Source organism: Trichomycterus rosablanca, chromosome 4 (genome assembly GCF_030014385.1).
Source record: "Trichomycterus rosablanca isolate fTriRos1 chromosome 4, fTriRos1.hap1, whole genome shotgun sequence".
NCBI classification, from domain to species: Eukaryota; Metazoa; Chordata; class Actinopteri; order Siluriformes; family Trichomycteridae; genus Trichomycterus; species Trichomycterus rosablanca.
Window position 1 is genome coordinate 42,664,230 of NC_085991.1, and position 26,230 is coordinate 42,690,459.

Consider the following 26,230-nt stretch of genomic DNA (forward strand, 5'->3'; position numbering starts at 1 on the left):
ACTTGCCGCTCAGGTGGCACAGTGGTAAAACACGCTAGCACACCAGAGCTGACATTTCGAACTCGCCGGTTCGAAACTCAGCTCTGCCATCTGGCTAAGCTGGGTGGCTATATGAACAATGATTGGCTTGTTGTTCATACAGATGATGCAATTACGACCACTGCTGGCTGATTGATGGCATCTGCACAGGCCACCACAGACGAGGGATAATGTGTGAGCAGGGTGTGGCTCTCTGTACACAAAGCTGATCCGCATATGAACTCACCTCGTGCAGCTGAAAAGATGCTGTCGGATACTGCACACGTGTCGGAGGGGGCGTGTGTCAGTTCTCTCTCCTCAATTAGGGCGGGGGTCAGCACCAGTAGAGATGAAGCATAACGCAATTGGGTCAAAATAGGACGAGCTAAAGATTGGGAGAAAAGGGGAAAAATGCATTAAAAATTTTTTAAAAACCAAACAACTTAAAAATGATTGGAAAATTTTGTTTATATTAAAACAACATGTAATCAATTAATGTAATCAATACCTATCAGGAGAAACAATCTAAAAAGGTGGGTCTTTAGCTACACCCGCTCTCTGGGTAAGGTCATAGCCTCCCATGACTTCTCTTACCACTCCTATGTAGATGACAGAGCTGTTACTTATTCCTAGAGATCAATCACCAACCCAGGACCTAGTCAGCTCTCGTGATGACTCCCAGATCAGACCATCTGATAATGTAAGAAGTCTTGGTGTTGTCCTGGATAACCAGCTGACCTTCTCTCCTCATGTAGCCAACATGACGAGAGCATATGGGTTCCTCCTCTACAACATCAGGAAGATTCGGCCTTTTCTCTCCATGGAAGCTACTCAGATACTTGTGCAGATACTTGATACAGTGCTTCTATGTCCACTATTAAACCCTTGCAACTCATTCAAAATGCAGCTGCTTGCTTGGTTTTTAACCAACCTAAACAGTCTCATCACCCCACTGCTGCGTTCTCTTCACTGGCTTCCTGTAGCTGCACGCATTCAGTTTAAAACACTGATGCTCGCCTACAAAGCCAAAAATGGACCAGCCCCAAGCTACCTTCGAGGTCTAATAAAACCCCGCTCTGTATCACGCAACCTCCGAACTACTAGTCTCGCTCAACTTGATCCTTCATCCAGGACTAAAGGAAGACAAGCATCAAGGCTCTTCTCTGTTCTGGCACCCAAGTGTTGGAACGAGCTTTCCTTGTCTGTCCAAACATCTGAGTCTCTTGCTGTCTTTAAAAAATGATTAAAAACCCACCTCTTCAATAAGCACTTAAGCTGACTTGTACTTACTCTCTGACTTACTTAGTAACGCTATTATTCTTTTTCATTTCTTGCAAAAAAAAAAAAAAAAAAGCCGATTTCAGCAGATTTGTGTTCTTGGACTGTTGTTTACTTAAACTAGAGTAAGAGTGTCTGCTAAATGCCGAAAATGTAACTGTTTTTAAAAAAAGGAAAGTCACGAGCATGCCCGAAGGTGCAGTGGTAAAGAGTTACAGAGTTTAGGCTCTGCAACACTAAAAGCTCTATCACAGATTGTACATAATTTGAAAAAAAAAAATCAAAACACTCTTTTCTGCTCTTGTCAAACTTAATTATTTTTGTGAATGTGCTTGAAATGAAATATGAGAAAATATCTATGGAATGAATTGTATTTCTACAATACCTAGATGGGCATCAATCCAATATAAAAGAAACTGTCTGCCAGTAGACGAAATTCAAATGTGTCTGTATATTGTCTGTTACTATGACTTTACTATTATTACTATTATCTATTGTTGCTATTATTTATGCATTTTCCCTTTTCGCCCAATATAATTGAATCCAGTTCCCTTGTTTTTTCTTACTTCCACTGCTGCAGATCCCTACCTAACACACACACCCCTCCCACACGTGTGCAGTTGACAACCACTTCTTTTCACCTACCAGGGACTGGGAGAGCTACTCTCTGCTTTCTATTACTCACCATCACTGCCCAAGCACCATCACCCAGCCAGCAGAAGCCTCATTTACAGCAGTAATAAGGAATCCATTTCTACCATCCCCCACAAACAGACATAACCATTCGTGTCTGTGTAGGCACCTTGGGGGTCAATAGCACAGATGAGATTTGAACAAGGATTTCAGCAATGGTGGGCTAGTGTATTAGACCGCTAAGCCATCTGAGAGCCAGAAATCCATGTAATTCCAAAGAGGTCACAAAGTTTTTCTTGTGAATATACAGTAAGTAATCACACAAATATGGGACTGTGGTAGGCTAGTGGGTAGAGCTTTGGGCTATCAACTGAAAGGTTGACAGTTCAAATCCCAGCTCTGCCATGCAGCCAGTGTTGCCCTTGAGCAAGGCCCTTAACCCTCTCTGCTCTAGGGGCGCCGTACAATGGCTGACCCTGCACTCTGACCCCAGCTTCCAAACAAGCTGGGATATGTGAAGAAAGAATGTCGTAGGCCGCTCAGGTGGCGCAGCGGTAAAAAGAAACGCGCTGCAACCAGGGCTGGATTCTGAGAAGCGTGGTATCGAATCCAGCCTTGCTTTACCGGTTCGAAGCTGAGTGGCTATATGAGCAACGATTGGCCGGTTGCTCATGTGGGGGGTGGGACAAAGAACCGGATGTGGGTCTCTCTCTGTCAGAATGCGATTGCGTTCTCTGCCGGCTGATTGGAGGCGCTTACACAGAGATGGGAGAGGGTGCCCTTAGGGTGTGTCTCTCCGCATGCAACGCTAGGTGGCGCCAAACTCGTCAATGTGTGGGTGGCAAAGATGCATCTGGCTGCTGCTCGTGTTTCGGAGGGGATACGGGTTAGCTTCAATCACCTCCGTCAGGGCAGGGTTCGGCATAGACAGAGAGGAAGCACGATGCTAATTGAACAATTGGATGCGCTAAAAGGGGAGAAAAAGGGGTAAAAAAAAAAAAAAAAAAAAAAAAAAGAAAGAATGTCGTTGTACTGTACACCTGTATATGTATATATGACAAATAATGGCATTCCATTCCAAATATACACACTGTTTGGACAGATTTACGGAGATGGGTTCAATCTTCATGTCCAGATACTGTCTGTGTGAAATTAGACATATTCTTAAAGGTCAGCAAGGGTTTCCTCTGGCTACTTCGGTTCTCTACACCCTTCCAAAAATACAAGTTAGTGTATTGGCCAATGTAGTCTACCCAGATGTGATGGTGTGAATGAAGAAGTGTACGATGCCCATTGTTCCAAGAATTCAAATAAATACTTCACGTCTCATTTTAAGTCATTTGGTGAAACTGTTCTTCAATAAATTTTTTGTGGTTTGAGGTGTTTGGGTCACCCAATAAGAATCCGTGTCTCATATCTGTGGCTTTCCTCGTTCCTCCTGCCAGCTGTTGACTCACATCCAGAATCTTAACCTCAGTGGCAGAACCCTAAATACTTTATGCTGTCTGCCTCTTTGAGCTACCGTCTCATAAAATGCCACAATCCCACCCTCTTCTAGACCACATGCCCACTCCCATGAGACCCAGCCACATTGACATCACTGCGGTGTGTATGGGTGTGAGTGTGTATAGATATGTGTGGATGTGTAGAGCTGGGGTGGCAGCTTGGCATGGGTGGAATACTGAAGAAGTAAATACAGATAATGTAGATCTTACTCTCATGCAGACGCAAGTATTTACAAGCTGAAACATCAGGACCACATGACAAAATTGTGCATGACATTGAACAAGCCGCAAATTGCTGACAGGTTGTTGGGCGACCAAGACGCATTGACACAAAAGGACCAAGAAAAAAGCTACTATTGATGATGTTAATATGTAACACAGTGCTTCAAATCCTTCTGTTTATGACGCTGTGCCGTTGAAGGTCATTCAAAGTGCCCCCGCAAACTTTTGTCCACCACTGAAAGCATCTACAGTGGGCACAAGGTCACTGGAACTGAGCATAAAAGCAATGGATGAAGCTCAACTGGTGTGACAAATCCTGTTTTCTTCAGGATCATGTGGATAGTTAAGCATTTATAAGTAAATATATGTTCAGATTTGCTACTTTGGGAAAATCTGTGTGAGTAAACAGTCCAACATTTTAAGAACAACATTTTGCCGTGAATGATTACAATGATTTATAAGATTTCTCCATCTACAGTTTATAACATTATTAAAAGATTCAGAAAAACAAGATTTATCTCTGTGCAATATTGAAAGACTGTGACCTTTGATCCTTCAGACATTACTGCATTAAATTTGAAAAATGATTCTGTGATGAATATAACCACATGGGCTTGGATAAACCCTTATAATTAAACGTAATGCCAGTTAAGACTCTGCTACACAAAGTAAAAGCCATACATACAGAAGCGCCGCTGATCTAATATTTGTCTAAAATGGATTCATGCAAAGTGTAAATGTATACTGTGGTCAGATGATTTTACCTTTCAACTTGTGTTTTTCTGTATCAAGAACGAAAAAAGCTACCTCAGTGTTATCAATGCAAAGCTCAATCGACAGTATCTGTCTTGATATCGGTTGTACTAGTGCATTTGTGTAAACAAATTGTGTTAGCAAGAAAATGTCAAACCATGTTTTGCACACGTTGCAACAGCAAGTTATAGTAAGAGAGTGCAAGTGCTAGACCCACCTGCCTGCTGCCCAAACCATGGAAAATAGTGCAATATGCAATTCCACCCAATCTACTATATGTGGGCTTGCTATTAGTTACAAATGTGTCTAGAATTTGTAAAATGGTGCAGACTGGTTAATTACTGGTCATTATTAGTAAAAGAAACCCAGGAGTTTATGGGGTTTTTGCAGGTGAAAGATGCTGTTGATTTATTTAGTGGGTCTTACAAATTGTGTGTGTGTTTTTGTGTGTGGGAGGGGTATTGCCAGGTTTGGGCTTTTTCTGCACTTTTTCACACTTACAATCCTTTTCAAACTATTCCATTAAAGATTTTGTTATAATGTGTTATAATATTTTTTATCTGTCTGTTTGTTTTGTTTTACCCCAAAATCCCTATAATAATTTGCATGACCAGCAAACCTAGCCTATACTAAACTATAACTTAAAAGTTATTTTTGATGTGGCTGTTTCAAGAACATCAGCTGTTATAGTAAGTGATGAACTTACTATAACAAGTAAGTAGTAAGCTGCTTTTACTTCTCAAGAACATGAAGTACATAGATAGACAGACAGATGTACACCAATCAGCCATAACATTAAAACCACCTCCTTGTTTTTACACTTACTGTCCATTTTATCAGCTCCACTTACCATGTAGAAGCACTTTGTAGTTCTACAATTACTGACTGTAGTCCATCTGTTTCTCTGCATGCTTTGTTACCCCCCTTTTATGCTGTTCTTCAATGGTCAGGACTCTCCCAGGACCACTACAGAGCAGGTATTATTTGGGTGTTGCATCATTCTCACTGCAGTGACACTGACATGGTGGTGGTGTGTTAGTGTGTGTTGCGCTGGTATAAGTGGATAAGACACAGCAGTGCTGCTGGAGTTTTTAAACACCTCACTGTCACTGCTGGACTGAGAATACTACCGGACTATGTGGGTGGGCTCTTCAAACGCTTTGTAAGGACCCTGATTAGCAGATAGAGAGGCGCCTGTGCAGAGTGCATGGGTGCAAAATAATACCTACTCTGTAGTGGTCCTGTGGGGGGTCCTGACCATTGAAGAGAATGAAAGAGGGCTAACAAAGCATGCTATCTATCTATCTATCTATCTATCTATCTATCTATCTATCTATCTATCTATCTATCTATCTATCTATCTATCTATCTATCTATCTATCTATCTATCTATCTATCTATCTATCTATCTATCTATCTATCTATCTATCTATCTATCTATCTATCTATCTATCTATCTATCTAGAATAGTGCACCAACCAAATATATATCCAGTCAACAGCGCCCCGTGGGCAGCATCCTGTGACCACTGATGAAGGTCTCTGACTTTACATCTACAAGGTGGACCAATTAGGTAGGAGTGTGTAATAGAGTGGACAATGAGTGGACACAGATTTAAAAACTCCAGCAGCGCTGCTGTGTCTGATCCACTCATACCTGCACAACACACACTAACACACCACCACCAAGTCAGTGTCACTGCAGTGCTGAGAATCATCCACCACCCAAATAATACCTGATCTGTGGTGGTCCTGAGGGGGTCCTGGCCATTGAAGAACAGGGTGAAAGCAGGCTAAAAAGTATCTAGAGAAACAGATAGACTACAGTTAGTAATTGTAGAACTACATGGTAAATGAAGCTGATAAAATGGACAGTGAGTGTAGAAACAAGTAGGTGGTTTTAATGTTATGGCTGATCAGTGTATATATATACACACATACAGTACAATAAAATTCTTCTTCTGCATATCCCAGCTTGTTTGAAAGCTATGGTCAGAGTACAGGGTCAGCCATCGTACGGCGCATCTGGAGCCAAGTGGGTTTAAGGTCTTGCTCAAGGACCCAATAGTGGCTGCATGGCAGAGCTGAGAGTTGAACCCACAGCCCTCTAGTTGGTAACCCACAGATCCACCCACTAGGCTACCAATGTCTCTTTATTGTTGATTTTTTATTTTTCCGTTTCTCTTTTGTCATAGACTAAAGACTTACACTTAATTACATGAGCAGTCTCGTACTAAAGCAATGTGACAAGTAATTTTGTGCTCCACTGAGAAAGAAAACATTGTGTCAGTAGGCATAAAATAGACATTTCCAAAGTGTTCCCTGACTATTTATTTATTTTATATGTGACTTTGTGCGTGCGCATATGTGCGTGAGGTTTGGCTTAATTCTAACTGGGTGTTCTTTAAAAGTAATGTGTAATTACGTTGTAAGCTTTTGTTCTCTGGAGGTTAAAGACTTTATGAGGCGTCAGAATGGTGTCTCATTTCCAGACAGGAGTTGGTTTGGCTGTAGAAACTGAAAACATCTGAAGTCATTAGTCTGAAGGACTCATTGGTTAAACATAACAGAGGAAACTACAGGGAAATAAGCAGTATTACAGGCCAAGCTGATTGGCAGCATGGCACTAAATAAAAACATAAACATACAGTCATGTGAAAAAGTTAGGACACCCCATGAGAACCTTTGTCTTTTTGAACATATTTAAACATATGGACATTTGAGCTTCATTTGAACAGTACTGATAAATGGAGCTTATATAACTAAACAAATAAAACTGAAAAAATGACTTTTAAACACAAGTTTAACGTAATAAACAAAAATAGAGATTTATTGTGAGGAAAAAGTTAGGACACCCCCAAGTGAGTGTTATCATCATGGTGAGATCTAAAGAGCTCTCTGAAGCCTTCAGAAAGAAGGTTGTAGGTGCATATGAGTCTGGAAAGGGATTTAAAATGATCTCAAAACTACTAGAAATCAGCCATTACACTGTCGGGAAAATCATATACAAGTGGAGAACATTTAAAACAACTGCCAACATGGCCAGGTCAGTAGTGGTGGTAAATTCGATTCATTTTATGGACGCGGGTTAATCTTTGTCACTCAGTAATGTGATCCGGTTCACTTGGGTCAGCTGAGTCACTTGTACTGACATTCTGATTGCGATTGATTTACTGCATGAAAATGCATCCAAATATCACCTGTACTCCGTACACTCATCTTCTGTAAATAAGTCCTTCTCTCTTAATTCTCTTGGCACCTCACACTTCTCTTGTCAGTGACAAGTTGACACTTCTAAGTGGAATCTTGATCCTGCGAGAGAGGGGGTGGACTCACCTACCAATCAGATGGGTATATTAATATCCTTAAGTGGTACAGTACTAAAGTAGCCTGTAAGCATTTGCATTTTAATAATAATATAACTATATTTGTAAGAGGTCAAGCCATACCACCGGCCACCAGCAGGGGGCCGGGGCGGCGCAGTAAGAGAGCAGCTGGGAGCAGCTCTCAGAACTCCAGTTCCCAGAAGCCTTAGCACTGATTAGTGCTAATCAGGCACACCTGCAGGGTGCTGCATAAAAGACTCACACAAACCGTGCTCAGTGCTGCACCTTTGTAGAGGGGCAGACGGTAAGGTACTTTGCAAAAGAAGAAAGAGAAAAGAAAGAGAAAAGAAAGAGAAAAGAAAAGTAAAAGAAAAGTAAAAGAAAAGAAAAAGAAAAGAAAGAGGAAAGGAAGAGAAAAGTAAAGAATTATAGACTGAGATATTTATTAACAAAAAATAACAGTTTTAGTTAAGAGTATTTCCAGCCTAGTGGCTGAGGGTTATTTCGTGTTGATTTAGTTAGCAGTAGCTCCCTTTGTTTGAGCACGCCATTTTTTGGCGTTTCCTTTGTTTGCCGTTCCCGCCTTTTTTCACCACTGCCTTTTGAGTTGGTTTTCCATGTGCTTTGCCACTCCTCTTGTAGAGTAGTGGTAAAGTGCAGCTCCCTGGTTCCCTGAGTTGCTGGTTCGAATCCAGCCTCAGACACATCAACTCAAAGTACACAAGCACACTCACTACACCTCATACATCAATTTTATTATATATTAGTAAAAATAAATTAATCTAGAGCTCTGCTCTTGGGTCCACCACCCACCCTTCCCGTAACAGAAAGGTGCAGCCAGCAATGGACCCAGCTGAGCTGAATTCACTTAAAGAAGCCCTGCAGCATCAGGGCTCAACTATTGGTCGCCATGAACAACTGCTGCAGGAAATTATGCAGCAGTTGACCATTTTGGTTAACAGTCAGTTACAGGAGCGACAGCCAGATGCCACAGCTCAGGCTCCTGCTGCGGCTTCTACTTCTCCCTCAGACCCCATTTCGTCCAGAGGAGATGCCCAGGTGGCAACACCAGAAAGATATGCGGGGGACCCTGATAAGTGCAGAGGGTTCCTGCTCCAATGCTCCCTGGTGTTTGAGCAGCAACCCTCTCGTTTCCCTACAGAGCGTTCCAAGGTGGCGTTTATGGTCTCCTTGCTGACAGGGCGTGCTCTGACCTGGGCCACTGCACTGTGGGAACAAGGCTCCACAGAGTGTGCCACCAGCCAGGCATTTGCTAATGCAGTGCGTCAGACCTTTTATAACCCTGCTGGGGGAAGACAGGCAGCAACTCGCCTTCTTGAACTTTCGCAGGGCACCCGTTCGGTGGCTGATTATGTAATTGATTTCCGTACCTTAGCTGCAGAAAGCAGCTGGAACGAGGAAGCCTTAATAGCCATCTTCCAGCAAGGGCTGAATGGAAGGCTGAAAGATGAACTGGCCACCCGGGACCTGCCCACCACTCTATCTGGGCTCTATGATGTGTGCATTCGTCTGGACACACGTCTTCGCCAGAGAGCACGGGAAAGAGTGAGCAGTGGTCGCTCCCTGACCCCACGACCTCCCTGGCACCCCGCTCCAGCCAGTGTAGTATCCTCTGGGGAACCTATGCAGTTGGGTGGTACCCACCTATCTAATTGTCGTTCAGGTGGATATCCACCAAGGGGTGCACACACTACTAGCTCTCGTTTTTCGGGAAATGCAAGGGCCAGTCCCGGCCAGGGGAACCAGGACTAGGCCGACCTACTCCCCAAACATCTGGCCTCCATTTGGAGGTCACCCTTTCATGGAACTCCCACGAACCTACCACTTTACGGGCCTATGTGGATTCAGGAGCCGCTGGGAGTTTCATAGATTCTTCCCTTGCCTATACCCTAGGACTGCCTGTAGTGCCTCTGGACCACCCATTGCCCATCCTCGCGATTGATGGGCGGTCACTGGGCTCTGGTCCAATTACACATCGCACTCAGCCCCTTACACTACGGATGGGCCCACACGTTGAACGAGTAGAGCTATATCTTACCCAGGCCCCTCACCTTCAGTTAGTGCTTGGGTATCCCTGGCTTGAGCTCCATAATCCACGCATTGACTGGTGTACCAAATCAGTATATGCATGGGGTCCCAACTGCCAGGGCAATTGCCTGGGTTTCTCAGTGCCTATATCCGAAATACAGATACCTCAAGGGCCCGCACCACTTGACCTCTCCCAGGTTCCCGAAGTTTACTGGGATATCCAAGAGGTATTTAGCAAAGAACAGGCCCAAGTCCTACCACCCCATAGGCCCTTTGACTGTGCCATCAACCTTCTCCCGGGCACCACACCACCCAGGGGAAGGCTATTTGCCCTTTCGCCTCCAGAACGCGCCGCTATGGACACTTATGTTCGGGAGGCCCTTGAATCAGGCTTCATAAAAGCCTCCTCTTCTCCGGCAGGGGCGAGCTTTTTCTTTGTGGGGAAAAAGGATGGCGGGCTCCGTCCTTGTATAGATTACCGTGGCCTTAATGCCATAACAGTAAAAGACCGCTATCCCCTTCCTCTTATGCCTACTGCCTTTGAGGCACTGCAGCAGGCTTCCATATTTACCAAATTGGACCTGCGCAGTGCCTACAACCTCATCCGTGTTAGGCAGGGGGACGAGTGGAAGACGGCGTTCATCACCCCCTCAGGGCATTACGAATACCAAGTGATGCCCTTTGGTCTCATGAACGCTCCAGCCGTCTTCCAGCGTTTCATTAATGAGGTATTAAGGGAAACCTTGGACAGGTTCGTATATGTCTACCTCGACGACATTTTAATTTACAGTCGGTCCCTCGAGGAACATGTAGGCCATGTCCGACGGGTTCTCCAACTTCTGTTGGAGAACCGTTTATTTGTAAAATTGGAGAAATCGGTGTTCCATGCCGACTCGGTTGCCTTTTTAGGCTTCATTGTCTCCAAGGGTGCTCTACACATGGACCCAGCCAAAATCAAGGCAGTCATTGATTGGCCACGCCCTACCTCCCTTCGACAAGTGCAACGTTTTTTGGGGTTTGCTAACTTTTTTCGACGCTTTGTGCGTAATTTCAGTTCTGTGGCAGCACCCCTCACCGCCCTTACTCGGAAGACCCCAGGACCTTTCCGTTGGACCACAGAGGCCCAGGAAGCCTTTGACAACATAAAGCTCTGGCTTACCTCACCTCCGGTTCTCCAACTACCGGACCCTGAGGAACCATTTGTTGTCGAGGTTGACGCCTCAGATATTGGTGTAGGTGCTGTGCTTTCCCAGCGCCAAGGGCCCAACAAGAAGCTTCACCCTTGTGCCTACTATTCCCACCGCCTCACTCCAGCTGAACGAAACTACAGCATTGGGGACAGGGAGCTCCTGGCGGTTAAGTTGGCCCTAGAGGAATGGAGGCATTGGTTGGAGGGGGCCAAGCACCCATTTGTGGTCTGGACTGACCACAAGAACCTTGCCTATATACAACAGGCCAAGCGGCTAAACTCCCGGCAGGCTCGGTGGGCACTGTTCTTTGGTCGCTTCAATTTTCTCTTATCATATAGGCCAGGTTCAAAAAACACAAAGCCTGATGCCCTATCCAGACAAGGGGAACCACAGGGTCCTGACAGTATACCAGAACCCATCATTCCCACTCCCCAGATCTTAGCTCCTCTTCGCTGGGGAATCGAAGACTCCATTCAGGAGGCACTTCGGCAGGAGCCTGACCCAGGGAGTGGTCCTCCGGGACGACAGTACGTCCCATCAGCAGTTCGCCAGCAGGTGATTCGCTGGGGACATGCCTCTCCTTTCACTGGGCATCCAGGAATCACAAGGACCCTGGAGTTCCTCCGCCGGCGCTTCTGGTGGACAGGGATGGAAAGGGATGTCCGTGCCTTCATTGCTTCTTGTGAGGTGTGCGCAAGAAGCAAAGCACCACGGTCTCGGCCACAGGGGCTCCTCCACCCTTTATCCATTCCTGCCCGTCCTTGGTCCCACATATCTATGGACTTTGTGACGGGCTTGCCCCCGTCCAAAGGCAACACGGTCATCTTGGTCATTGTGGACCGCTTCTCCAAAGCGTGCAAGTTTGTGCCCCTGCCCAAACTCCCTTCGGCCAAGGAGACAGCGGACCTCCTTCTCCAACATGTGGTCAGGGTGCATGGAATGCCGAAGGACGTGGTGTCTGACCGAGGGCCCCAATTTACCAGCAGATTTTGGAAGGCCTTCTGTCAACTCATGGGGGCTACCGTAAGTTTGTCCTCTGGCTTCCACCCAGAGTCCAACGGTCAGACGGAACGAGTCAACCAGGACCTGGGCCGGACTCTGCGATGCCTGACATCAGCGAACCCTGCTTCCTGGGCAGAGCAGTTGCCATGGGCAGAATATGCTCATAATACCCTCTTGCATTCTGCGCTGGGCATGTCACCCTTTGAATGCCAGTTTGGGTATCCCCCGCCCATTTTTGCTGAGCAAGAAAGGGAAGCAGGAGTCCCGGCAGCTGAACAATACGTTCGACGATGCCGCCGGGTTTGGCAGAAAGCGCGCGCCTCCCTTCTGGCGGTGACTGAAGCCAGAAGACGAATTGCCAATCGCAAGCGACGCAGTGCACCATCCTTCCGCCGGGGCCAGCGAGTATGGCTTTCTACCCGTGACCTCCCCCTCCGGGTGGAGTCCCGTAAACTGGCACCCCGCTATATTGGGCCCTTTAAAGTTGATCAGCGCATCAACCCAGTCACATACCGCCTGCGCTTGCCACAGAGCATGCGGATTCACCCGACATTTCATGTCTCACGCCTCAAACCCTTTCTGTGTGGCGCTCCAGCCCCAGGAGCTGGGCCCCCCGCTCCACGCCTCATAGATGGTGCCCCGGCATACACGGTCCGTCGCCTGCTAGACACTCGACGAGTTCAGGGCAGTACCCAGTATCTCGTTGACTGGGAAGGATATGGACCTGAGCAACGGTCATGGGTTCCTGCACGCCATATCTTGGATCCAGAGCTCATTCGCGAGTTCCGTCGCAACTGTGCTGCGGGCTTGGGGACTTCTGGGGCCGTCCCTAGAGGGGGGGGTCCTGTAAGAGGTCAAGCCATACCACCGGCCACCAGCAGGGGGCCGGGGCGGCGCAGTAAGAGAGCAGCTGGGAGCAGCTCTCAGAACTCCAGTTCCCAGAAGCCTTAGCACTGATTAGTGCTAATCAGGCACACCTGCAGGGTGCTGCATAAAAGACTCACACAAACCGTGCTCAGTGCTGCACCTTTGTAGAGGGGCAGACGGTAAGGTACTTTGCAAAAGAAGAAAGAGAAAAGAAAGAGAAAAGAAAAGTAAAAGAAAAGTAAAAGAAAAGTAAAAGAAAAGAAAAAGAAAAGAAAGAGGAAAGGAAGAGAAAAGTAAAGAATTATAGACTGAGATATTTATTAACAAAAAATAACAGTTTTAGTTAAGAGTATTTCCAGCCTAGTGGCTGAGGGTTATTTTGTGTTGATTTAGTTAGCAGTAGCTCCCTTTGTTTGAGCACGCCATTTTTTGGCGTTTCCTTTGTTTGCCGTTCCCGCCTTTTTTCACCACTGCCTTTTGAGTTGGTTTTCCATGTGCTTTGCCACTCCTCTTGTAGAGTAGTGGTAAAGTGCAGCTCCCTGGTTCCCTGAGTTGCTGGTTCGAATCCAGCCTCAGACACATCAACTCAAAGTACACAAGCACACTCACTACACCTCATACATCAATTTTATTATATATTAGTAAAAATAAATTAATCTAGAGCTCTGCTCTTGGGTCCACCACCCACCCTTCCCGTAACAATATTTTGTTGTTGTTATGCTGCATTACTAATCTGTACCACTACTACTGACAAAAAATAATAGCATGTGCATAAAATCAGCCACATAACAAACACCAGTGTGTTTAACTGCTTGTTTATTAGAATATTTAACTTATTAATTCACAGACTGGAGTGAAGCTGGTTCAGCCAAATCATCTGAGTCCGCTGTATTTTTAGTGAGTCTGCTCACTCACCTTGTGTACATAGCAGCAGCCAGTCAGAGGACTCATAGGTTCCGGGTTAATTGAGATTAATTAATTGAGTACAAAGACTCGAATCATTAACCCGGGTGATTCAAGACCCGCCCAGCTCTACAGGTCAGGCCATCCTAGCAAGTTCAGCTCAAGAGCAGACCACAAGATGCGTACAGAAGTCTCCAATAATCCTACAATGTGAGCAGGGCCTGGCAAGCTCTCCATTATAGAACTTACAATGAATTCTTCACTGTATCAGAGGGTGCTTGAGGAAAATGTAAGACCATCTGTCCAAAAACTGAAGCGGAGGTGGACCATGCGACATGACAATGACCCAAAACATTCCAGTAAATACACCAAGGAATGAATCAAAAGAAAGAAATGGAGAGTTCTGGAATGGCCAAGTGAAAGCCCGGATCTTAATCCTATTGAGATGCTGTGGGGGGATTTGAAATGGGCTGTGCATGCAAGAAACCCCTCAAACCTCACACAGCTGAAGAAATTCTGCATGGAGAAGTGGGAAAAACTTTCTCCTAGTTGATGTCAGAGACTGGTAGATGGTTATAGGAAACGTCTAATTGAGGTTATTTCAGCCAAAGGGGGAAATATCAGCTATTAGGGCAAAGGGTGCCCTAACTTTTTCCTCACAATAAATTTCCATTTTTGTTAATTACATTTTACAGCTTGTGTTTAAAAGTAATTTATTTCAGGTGTATTTGTTTAGTTATATAAGCTCCATCTCTCAGTACTGTTCAAATGAAGCTCAACTGTCCATATGTTTAAATATGTTCAAAAAGACAAAGGTTCTCATGGGTGTCCTAATTTTTTCACATGACTGTATATACATTTTGACTTCCTGTTTGTATATACTGTGTTTTAAGTTAGTAAAAATGCCACTTACACAAACATCTTCTTTGCAGCAAATTCTGAGGAACTCGCGTGAGAATGCCACCAAGGTGATCTTCCTGATCACAGATGGCTACTCCAATGGAGGAGATCCACGACCGGTGGCGGCAGCTCTGCGTCGAAGTGGAGTGGAGATCTTCACACTGGGTATTTGGCAGGGCAACATCCGCGAGCTGCATGACATGGCGTCACATCCCAAAGATCAACATTGCTACCTGGTACCCAATTTCACAGAGTTTGAGGCACTTGAACGTCGTGCTCTTCATGAAGGTGAGGCATAATTTTTTTTTTCCTATTTATTTATGCAGTTTCTCCCGATTTAGCATAGTTAATCTGTCTTCCGCTGCTGGGGATCCCTGATCGCATTCGAGGAGGGTATATTTGCTGCTCACGTCTCCTCCGACACATCTTCTTTCTGCCCGTGCTTCTGCACAGCCGCCTCTATCTGCTAACCAGGGTCCTTACACAGTGTCCACATAGTCAGTTCATCCTGCCCTAGCAGACATGGTGGCCAATTAGTGTCAGCTGCAGGCACTGCCAATAATGCCCGCTAGATGATGCCCAGCCGACCGGTGGCAACGCCGAGTTTCGAAAGGGGCAGGGTGATTATATAAATATGTAATAATGACCTAAATTCATTATTTTGATTTTGATATGTAGTTTTGTATGTAAGTTATATATGTAAACTGGTTGGCATAAGATAAGATGATAAGATAAGATAAGATAAGATAAGATAAGATAAGATAAGATAAGATAAGATAAGATAAGATAAGATAAGATAAGATAAGATAAGATAAGATAAGATAAGATAAGATAAGATAAGATAAGATAAGATAAGATAAGATAAGATAAGATAAGATAAGATAAGATAAGATAAGATAGCCTTTTATTATCCCACAGGGGAAAATTTGTAGTGTTACAGCAGCTTTCAAGAATATAAAAAATAGAAAATTACAAAGTGTTTACACGAATGTACACATATATTAAAAAGTAAGAATATGTAAAAAAAATATTGCACAAAGTACAGCAGGGTGTTGGCATTTGGGAAAATTGGCAATATGTGCCAGAATGAAATGTGGACTCCTTTGACCACAGCAAGTTTCCACTGACTATCAGTCAATCTGAGATAGGTTTCACCCTGTTTTTGGTTTGCTCTTTGCATAAGAGAGTTTCAGGTTATGTTTCTCGAAGCAGGTGCCAACTGTGTTAAGTGACAACAGTTTTCCGAAGTACTCATAAGCTGTGTAGCTACATTTACCACATTAGCACTTCATTTTCTTATGCAGTGCATCTGAGGGCTTAAAGCTAATACATAATCAACAGTGGTTTCAGGCCTTGCCCCACACTGACTGAGATTTCTGCAGTTTCCCTGAATCTTTTCACACTATTATTATTACCTGAATTATTTCCAGTATTGCATTGAAAATTTTTTATTTTGAACCAATTGTCAATTCTCTTCCATTTTTTACACCCAATCATGATGCACTCACCTATTACCAGTTTCAGTATGGTATAACATGAATTTTCACTCTTACTGTCCAAACTTTTTAAATGTGTTGCAGGCCACCAAAAATATAGACAGAATACACAGAGGTTGGTCAGTAAAAACGTCAATATATGCACCCGCCTAGTGTGGGTAACAAAATGCATACGGCTGCTGCCCATGTGTCAGAGGGGGCGTGGTTTAGCGTCGTTCTCCTCAAATCAGAGCGGGGGTCGCATTAGTGAAGAGGAAGCATAACGCAATCAGGCAATTGGATGCAAGAAAAAGGGGAGAAAATGCATAAACAATATATATACTGTATATATCAGGCATAACATTATGACCACCTCTTTGTTTCTAATCTCACAGTCCATTTTATCAGCTCCACTTACCATATAAAAGCACTAGTTCTACAATTACTGACTGTAGTCCATCTGTTTCTCTATATACTTTTAAGTCTGCTTTGCCGCTGTTTGAGTTGGTCATCTTCTAGACCTTCATCAGTGGTCACAGGACACGGGGTGCTGTGCTGGATATTTCATTCAAGTATTGACAGAATACACAGAAGTTGGTCAGTAAACACATCAAAAATTCTTTCTTTGGCGCTCAGATGGTGCAGCGGTAAAATAATACAATTGAGCATCAGAGCTGGTATTTCAAATACATTGTATTGGATCTCAGCTCTGCCAGCTTACGACCTCTGCTGGCTGATTGAGTTAAGGAATAAATGCTGATCAGGGTGTGGCTCTCCGGGTACACAGCTGATCCTCATATGAGCTCGCCTTGTGCAGGTGAAAAGATGCAGTTGGTAGCGCACACGTGTCGGAGGGGGCGTGTGTCAGTTGCGAAGCTCCTCAGTCAGATTAACTTTTGTCAGTTAAAAAAAGGTTCAAGGGAATTAAGGAATCACAGAATCACGGATTCTTGCTTTTTATTGCATTTTACAAAATATACCCCATCAGGGTTCATAAATTCAGTCCTGAAGAAAACATCAAGAGCTTCTCACCTGCTTGAATAACTAATCTTTACAAGAACATAAGAGATCAGTGCATGATATTACAAGTTATTCCCCTGCTGGGATATTTTGTCTTTACTTGCGTGCAGCTCTGCCAGCAGCTTGGCGCATGTGTGTGTTAACATCTGGAGTTTAGTCCTCTTTTTTGGTTTGTTTTGCGTTCACAGAGACCGACAGGATGCTCCTGCCAGTACTGTGGATTTTATTGAACTAATTTAGCTCTCTTTATGTACACAGGGAACAAACAGACACACGTATACGACCGCAGCGATTTTAAGCTGAGGCTAATTGCTATATTTTCTGCCAGCACAAACTCAATCCTCTAATCCTTGTACTTTTACCTTGTTCTTATTTCTTTGTTATTTTTTTCTCCTTGATAATTCTTGTCTTCTTTCTTTGTTTCTCTGAACTGTGCATTAGACTTGCCCACAGGAGGGTACATCCAAGAGGACATGTCCCATTGCTCGTCTCTGTGTGTGGAGGGCAGGGACTGCTGTGACCTGATGGCCAGCTGTAAGTGCGGCACACATACAGGCCAGTATGACTGCGTGTGTGAGAAAGGACATTATGGGAAAGGCCTGAAGAACGAGTGCACAGGTGAGCAGCACCATGACAGCCACGCATGTTTAATTCTGACACCCAGGGTGCTTCCACATCTGCAGTTTGTTGCACATATATTTATATTCTTGCATGGTGATGCTGTAAACGGTCTCACCTGTTTTGCAGCAGCTTGTATTCAATGAAATACTTGTTTTATTGGTGGTTCTTGGAACGGACCACACCCGACCATCTGGGCAATTCTCATTTTAGCCAAAAGTGAAAGTTTGTGTTTTTTTTGTAGTTTTTGGGTCTGTTCGAAAATCTAGTGAGTTGCCTTGTTGCCTACTGCCTACCTGGGCAGCTGCCTAAGTAGAGAGAATTCTTTTTTTTCTCTCTTTTTCTCAGATTTTCCCCCAATTTTCTCCCTAATCTACGCTTTACGCTTCACCTCTGCTGATACAACCCTCCACTGCTGACTGAGGAGCTTTGTAACTGACACACGCCAGGAACACGGACCTGTTTAAGGTTATACCAGAACTGACTAGAACAAGGACCAAGCATCTGTCCAAATTCATTTAAACAACTAACAACCCTCAAAGTGAATAGGGAAACATGGGTAAATTATGCGCATGATAATAATTACATAAGGAACAGGTGGTCGTCATGAAGGTGAGGGCAAATCAGGAGGCAGGGCATAGACAAGGGAGGCGTGGAACATCAACAATAAACTAAAGTCCATGTGCTCTGTAGCTCTGGAGCTGTAACAAAATCCCAGGTGGGGCAGCAGGATATCTCGCTAGCTCAATTCCTGAATTCAAATCATAGCTCTGCTACCGGTCAGCTGTGCGCGCCCTAGCAGGCACAATTGGAACTTGAGTCTCAACTCTGCTACCAGCCTACCACAATTGGCCACTAAGTCTGCTGGGATAAAACTGGACTAAAAAGGGGGTAAGGTATTCAATGGTGTGTAAGGACCCTGGTTAATAGCCTGAGATGCCTGTACAGAAGTGGAGGAACGTGGAGATCAGTGTGTGACTCTCCATGCACAAGGGCAGGTGTAGCCTAGCGGTTAAGGTACTGGACTAGTAATCAGAAGATCACTGGTTCAAACCCCACCACTGCCAGGTTGCTGCTGCTGGTTCTGGTTAGTAGCCTGATGCACCTGTACAGAAGTGAAGGAATGTGGAGATCAGTGTGTGACTCTCAATGTGTGGGACTGGGCTCACACTCAAATCCACAGAAGTATGGGTGAATAAAAAGGGGTTGGTAGACAAAATATACCCTCCTCTGACGTGATCGGGGTCTCCAGCAGTGGAAGACTAGTTGGCTACGCTAAAAATTGGGAGAAAGAATGACAGGCATTGCTCATACTAAATCAAGGACAATGCTAACATTTAAAAACTATTTACAGTAGACCCTTGGGTTACGAACGGTTTACCATACGAACATTTTGGGTTACGAACGATCTGTTTTAACTTAACGTACGAATAAATTTCGGATTACAAACTGAAATTCGCAAAACATGTGACGTCACGAACAAGTTGACTCTAACCATCTCTCTCTCTCTATATATATATATATACAGTATATATATATACGTATATATACGTATACAGTGAGCAAACATTCGGACAGCGGATGGTGTTTTTTCGGTGTTGTCTTTATATTTTATATAGATGTCACTGTGTATCAGACAGAGGGGACAGTGAGTAAGAGAGAAGAAGGAAGTCACTGAGTAAAGTATTCTTTCTTTTGTGCAATTACACCTACAAAATACAACACTATTGAAATAAAGAAGGAAATAATAGAGAAATATGAGAGTTATTGTTGTTTTATAAAAAAAGAAGGAAATGTATTATGGTGTATGGTACAGCACACGTACTGTACTGAGATGTGATGTGTTTTTTATGTACAGTACTACTGTGTATTGTTGTTTTATTATTTATTACAGTATTATCTATTCTATATCGACATTAGAAAGGTTGGGTAAGGGGAAGGGTTTGGGAGGTCTGGCACGGATTAATTATATTTACATTATTTCTTATGGGAAAAGGTTTAACTAACAAACATTTTGACTTAAGAACAGCCCTTTGAAACCAATTAAATTCATAAGTCAAGGGTCCACTGTACATGGGTCTTCCACTAAGTGTTTTTAGTCATCGCAAACGTCATGTTTATCCCCTTTAACTGTGTTCCTCCCCTGTATTTCAACAATTCTCTTCAGTCTAAACTAAGCATTGAACCATCACACATTAGGTTAGGTTCTGTCTAAGCACAGCAGCGTCTCAGTTTCATTAATGAAAGTGTACACCGCTGAAACAACACACACAGTGTTTCATCTCCGCCGTACACAGACGAACACTTTGTGAATTCAGCACTGATGGTTTTGCTGTGTAACTCTAGTAATTGCAGACTGACCCGTTATCCCACTGTAACCTCACCCAAATAAATAAGAAACCCGATCCTCTGTCTGGGCTCGCGGAGACTCTGGAGAATTTTGGCTGCTTGTAGAGAAAACAAACAAGAGCAGATATTTGGATGGTAGCCATGCGTTTGCTATAACGTTTTTAAGTTGGTGGTAAGTGTGGCCCTGGTCGTCTCTTTCTTGCTGTTTTACCACCCATGTGTGTGTGCTGGTTTTGGCATTGATGTGAATTACCATATACAGCCATGTTGTATTACAGTGAGATTAAACAGTGCCAGGGTAACACCACTGCGAGTAAAAATAGCTGCCTAAAGCTGTGTTCACAAGGCATTTATGTGTGAAACCATGTCCACACTAATACAGATGCACTGGACTGTATTCCAACCCCTTGACGTTTTGCACAGTTTGTGTTGTGGATTGTAAACTCAAAATCTTTGAATCTCGATGCCCTTAGTCGAGAAATTTGTACCCTTGAACTCGACATTTACCTCAAACTCGACGTGTGTACGACTGCCACGACTGCCACTTTGTTCAGCCCTTGGCTTGAGCGGTGCGATAAAACATCATCAAAGTGCAAAGCGGCATGGTGGCTCGGTGGGTAGCACTGTCGCCTCACAGCAAGAAGGTCCTGGGTTTGATCCCCAGGCAGGGCGGTCCGGGTCCTTTCTGTGCGGAGTTTGCATGTTCTCCCCGTGTCTGCTTGGGTTTCCCCCGGGAGCTCCGGTTTCCTCCCACAGTCAGGTTAATTGGAGACATTGAATTGCCCTATAGGTGAATGGGTGTGTGTGTCTGCCCTGCGATGGAGTGGCACCCTGTCCAGGGTGTTACTATGTGCCATGCGCTTATTGAAAAGGATAGGTTTCAGAACCCCTTGCGACCCTAATTGGATAAGCGGTTAAGAAAGTGAGTGAGTGAGCGTCCACATGTATCTGTGTTTAGCCGGATTTTGCTCCTGATTCACTTTTAAACTTGTGTTATAGCCCAGGGTGCTGAGAATTTGTAAAAATCAGAAAAATGACTTAATGTATTAATAGAACAACATAGGAACACAAAACCTCTTTTAATTATTACTTAATTATAAATTCCAAAATCAAGCAACTCCATCATTAAGAACCATAAGGAAACAATAAAAAAGTAAAGTGCAGGTTTTATACTGTAGTATTTTTTTTTTATTGATTTTTCAAATATTGATTATTTTTGTGTTATTTTTAGTGTATACGTGTCAAAACAACACCATTTTTTACATTAGCCTAAAATATATGCAGTTCCTCAGGACCATGGAATGCATTAACAAGTTTTCTAAACATCCTTATGGAAAAAAATACCTTAAAACTCAACGCCTTTAAAACTCAACACCACTCCCAGAACCAACTGACGTAGGGTTTTAAGGCACCACTGTATATTGAAAATTCATGTCTTGCAGCCACAACACTTGCTAGCAGTAGTAACAAAACAATTATATAAAGGAAACTATATGCTTCCAACTTTGTAGCAACAGTTTAGGGAAGGCCTTTTCCTGGTTCAGAATGACTGTGCCCCTGTGCACAAAGCAAGCTCTATAAAGGCATGAAGAAAAGCTTGGTTCAAGGAAACCCCAGTGACCTGACCTGAGCCACACTGAACAGCTTTGGAATGAACTAGAACATCAACTGAAGCTTTTTTGACCAACATCACTGCCCAGCCATACAAATTTTCTTGTATGTTCGATATCTACAATATCATCTTCATCAACCACTTTATCTGGTCATGGCTGCTGCACAACCAGGTGTAAGGCAAAAATACCTTGAGAGGCTGTCAGTCATAAACAATGAACCGTCTAGTCATAAACAGTTATGTCTGTGTAGATGCCCGGTAGCCAGTACCACCCCTGAGATCAGGATTTGAATTTAGTAGACATAGACAGTTAAGCCACCCGCCGCTTGTTCTGGGAGCTGTATACTTTATTTTATCAGTACAGATCACAGATTAGCCTCACGTATAGCTGGTTCTGGGTCATGATTTTTACAAGACCATAAAAGCATCTAGAAAGTTCCTGCTGTCTGTAGATATTTTGATGATCCAGGTCAGTGGAGGGCTGTAAAACCTGATCCATGCTCTCCTTAAAGAACAGGAAGGAACCAACATGTCTACGAGCTTGGTTTGAATTTCATACATTCCTTTCTGGTGCTGGTCATTATTATTAGCACTACTGAATGTGGGTTTGACCCGTAGAAACCTGCCAAGTAAAAGTACATTTTAAAAGCTGTTTTATTTATTAAATGAATTTAAACTTACAACCTCAAATCAGAAAAAGTTGGGACAGTATGGAAAATGTAAATAAAATAAAAACACAGTTTCTTACATTTACTTTGACTTTTATTTGATTGCAGGCAGTTTGAACCCAAGATATTTCATGTTTTATCTGCTCAACTTCGTTTCAAATGTTAATATACAGTACATCCATTCCTGCATTTCAGGCCTGCAACACATTCCAAAAAAAGTTGGCACTGGGGCAATTTAGGGCTAGTAATGAGGTGAAAAAACAAAACAAATAATGATGTGATTCAAAACAGGTGATGTCAACAGGTGATTGTAATCATGGTTTGGTACAAACCACACAGTGGAAACATGTATTGTGGTCAGATGAATCAGCATTCCAGGTCTTTTTTGGAAAAAATGGACGCCGTCTGCTCTAGACCAAAGACGAAAGGGACCATCCGGACTGTTATCAGCAACAAGTCCAAAAGCCAGGGTCTGTCATGGTATGGGGCGGTGTCAGTGCCCTTGCCACAGGTCATTTACACTTCTGTGATGGCAGCATTAATGCAGAAAAGTACATTGAGATCTTAGAGCAACATGTGCTGCCTTCAAGACGTCATCTTTTCCAGGGACGTCCATGCATTTTTCAACAAGACAATGCAAAACCACATGCTGCACACATTACAAAGGCATTGCTGCGGAAGAAGAGGGTACGGGTACTGAACTGGTCTGCCTGCAGTCCTGACCTGTCCCCAATAGAGAATGTAGCGGGCATTTTGAAACAACAATGCAACAACGACGACCCTGTACTGTTGTACATCTTAAGACGTGTTTGGAAGAATAAGACAAAATAAAACATGAAAGACTAAATCACTTGGTCTCCTTGGTGCCAAAACATCTTTTAAGTGTGGTGAAAAGGAATGGCAACATTACAAAGTGATAAATGCTTTACTGTCCCAACTTTTTTGGAATGTGTTACAGGCCTGAAATGCAGGAATGGATGTTTATTAATAAATGAAATGAAGTTGAGCAGATAAAACATGAAATATCTCAGGTTCATCCTGTCTGCAATCAAATAAAAGTCAAAGTAAATGTAAGTGGCTGTGTTTTTTTTTATTATTTGCATTTGTCATGCTGTCCCAACTTTTTCTGATTTGGGGTTGTAGTTTTCCTGACATTTAATCCTAGCACACATTCCCTCTCTCAGGTCACTCAGGGTTACTACATTTTAAGAATGTTAACTGTCAAAATATACTAAATACAACTATTTATTTTAGGTTGTATTTCTTTCATCGCATTCCCAGTGGCTCAGAAGTTTACATTCAGGTGTTTAGTAATTGGCAGCATTGCCTTTATATTGTTTAGATGAGGTCGAATGTTTCAGGTGGTCTTCCACAAGCTTCTAATAATACGTTGCTGGAATTTTGGCCCATTCCTCCTGAGTCATGTTTGTAGGCCTCCCTGCTTGCACATGCTGTTTTAGTTCTGCCCATAAAATCTCTATAGGATTAAGGTCAGGGCTTTGTGATGTCCAGTCCATTACCATCACTGTGTTGCAATTGTGCCACAATATTGGAAGTATGCTTGGGGTCACTGTCCATTTATAAAACGCATTTGTATTCAAGCTTTAAATTCCTGGCTGATTCCTTTCTCATAATGCTATCTATTTTGTGAAGTTCACCAATCCCTTTTACAGCAAAGCACCCCCACCACCAAAAAATTATGCTGCCACCCCTATGCTTCATGGTTGGGATGTTGTTTTTTGGCTTGTGACCCTCCTGCTTGTTTCCTCAATAAATTATAATAGTTACTTTTTATTTTTCAGTCATACCGAAGGACATTTCTCTACAAACCAAGGTCTTCGTCCCCATGTGCAGTTGCCAACTATCCACGATTTTCCTGGCAACACAATGGGGGCTGCCATGACACCTCCCTATTTCCGTTTGCCGGTTTTTCGTTTCCGGTCGCGTTAGATTTGCTGTAGTACTAACTACAACATTATTAAACTACTTTTGGTGAGGACTGCATGGTTCAAATATGAGCTCGGGCTCGACGTGTGCCGCTCTCGGGTGCCACAACAACTCAAAGAAATTAAAGCTGTTATTGGAAAGTACGAGCTTTTAACACCAGCGGATTTGTAAACATTGTCGGTGCGCTGCGCCTTACGCGTTACATTCCATAATAATAATATTAATTATATTAATAATATAATAATATTTATTAATGAAATAATAATAAAAAAAATTTAATATCGTATAATGCAGTTTCACTTTGTATAGTCCAAAATTTTAGAGAGCGTTGCAGAAATTGCACAAATAACATTTAAATCCGGACACCCAGACAGACACGGCTTGTGCAAGTGTTGTTCCCAGTTCATTGTTTTAGTAAATTAAACAACGAAACGCGTTTTATTCTGTCCATTCAGCTCCCCTTTCCTACTTTACATCCACTCATGAACCAATATAAGTATACACTGTTGTAGAAGTAAAAACAATCAACAAATCAGTCGTGATACATTGTTTATTATTTCCAGTGTTTCACAGCTATTAGAATGTTCCTCGGTTCATCCCTACCTTCCACAACTTCCCTAACCCTGCAATGCACGAGCAACCCACCGTCTCGACTACTCCACTCTCCCTCAGCATTACCCACGCCTGATGTTTTCCCTCAGCATTACCCACGCCTGATGTTTACCTTCAGCAATTCCTACGCATGTAAGCCTCTGTGCTTTTATAGTTCCGTAGCTCCTCACCGTCTACAGCTTCGGAAAAGACGAAATGGTTCACTTATATCAATATAGCTAACCTCATGTCATCTACCCACTCTGTAAGCGTGGAAGGGTGGGGCACTGTCAGAACACGGTCATCACAGCTTCTTAAAATGTCCTTACTGTCGAGTGCTAGGAATTAAGAAAGGACTCAGTTTTAACTCAAACAAAACTGCTTTATTGTTCGGAGCATCAGCTTGCAGAGACGCAGAACATGCGAGTGAGCAGAGTGCGTTCCAACAACACACCGAGAGGAGGGAATAAGGGTACACAGTGCACTCGTCTAACAAAATGCATAAATAGACAGTCGCTCTACACTTACTATCCAACCACCTAACGTTTTTGGCCATGTTTGTTAAAAAAAACCAGTTACGAATGACCACTACTTCTGTCGTTCAGAACGTAAACACTGTAACCGGAAGTCAAAAACCGGCTTCAGCTACGAATCACGGGAAAGGTCAAAGTTCAGGAAAATCGTGGATAACATGGCTTTTTTTATAGCAGATTTGGAACACTGGCTACACCTTGCTAAGTGATCTTTCAGGTCACATTGATATAGGACACGTTTTACTGTTGATATAGATACTTTTGTATCCGTTTTATCCAGGTCGTTTGCTGTCGTTCTTGGATTGATTTGTATTTTCTAGCGTCCCCTTGCTGAACAGTATTAGAGCTGGGTGGTCACATGGTGTTTAACCTTGCATATTATCCTTTAAACAGATGAACATGGTACCTTCAGGCATTTGGAAATTGCACCCAAGAATGTGATTTGTGGAGGTGTAAATCACTTGTTTTGATGTCTTGGCTGATGTAACGCTATGGGCTATGACAAGACAAGAGATGTATTAACAAAGATTTAATGATAACAAAAGACAAGACACACGACAAGGTTACACAAGACCGGTAGGAACTAGACAAGACAAACTAACAAGACCTATGCTAAATGCTAAACTAACAAGACCTATGCTAAATGCTAAACTAACACATACAAACAGACTAAACTACACCAGAACTAGACTAAGACCAACATGAACAAGACATGAACAAGACTAACATTACACATGAACTAAGGAGACATGGACTGACTAACAAGAGCATA

General features: G+C 43.3%; 1 protein-coding gene across 1 annotated transcript in view; it reads left to right on the forward strand.

Moving 5' to 3' along the window:
• Positions 1–26,230, forward strand: part of svep1 (sushi, von Willebrand factor type A, EGF and pentraxin domain containing 1) — a 202,795-nt gene that overhangs the window by 61,350 nt on the left and 115,215 nt on the right. The window contains exons 4-5 of the mRNA XM_062993593.1: positions 14,678–14,933; positions 17,582–17,758. Of these exons, the coding sequence (XP_062849663.1) occupies positions 14,678–14,933; positions 17,582–17,758 (433 nt within the window). The remainder of the gene's footprint in view (positions 1–14,677; positions 14,934–17,581; positions 17,759–26,230) is intronic.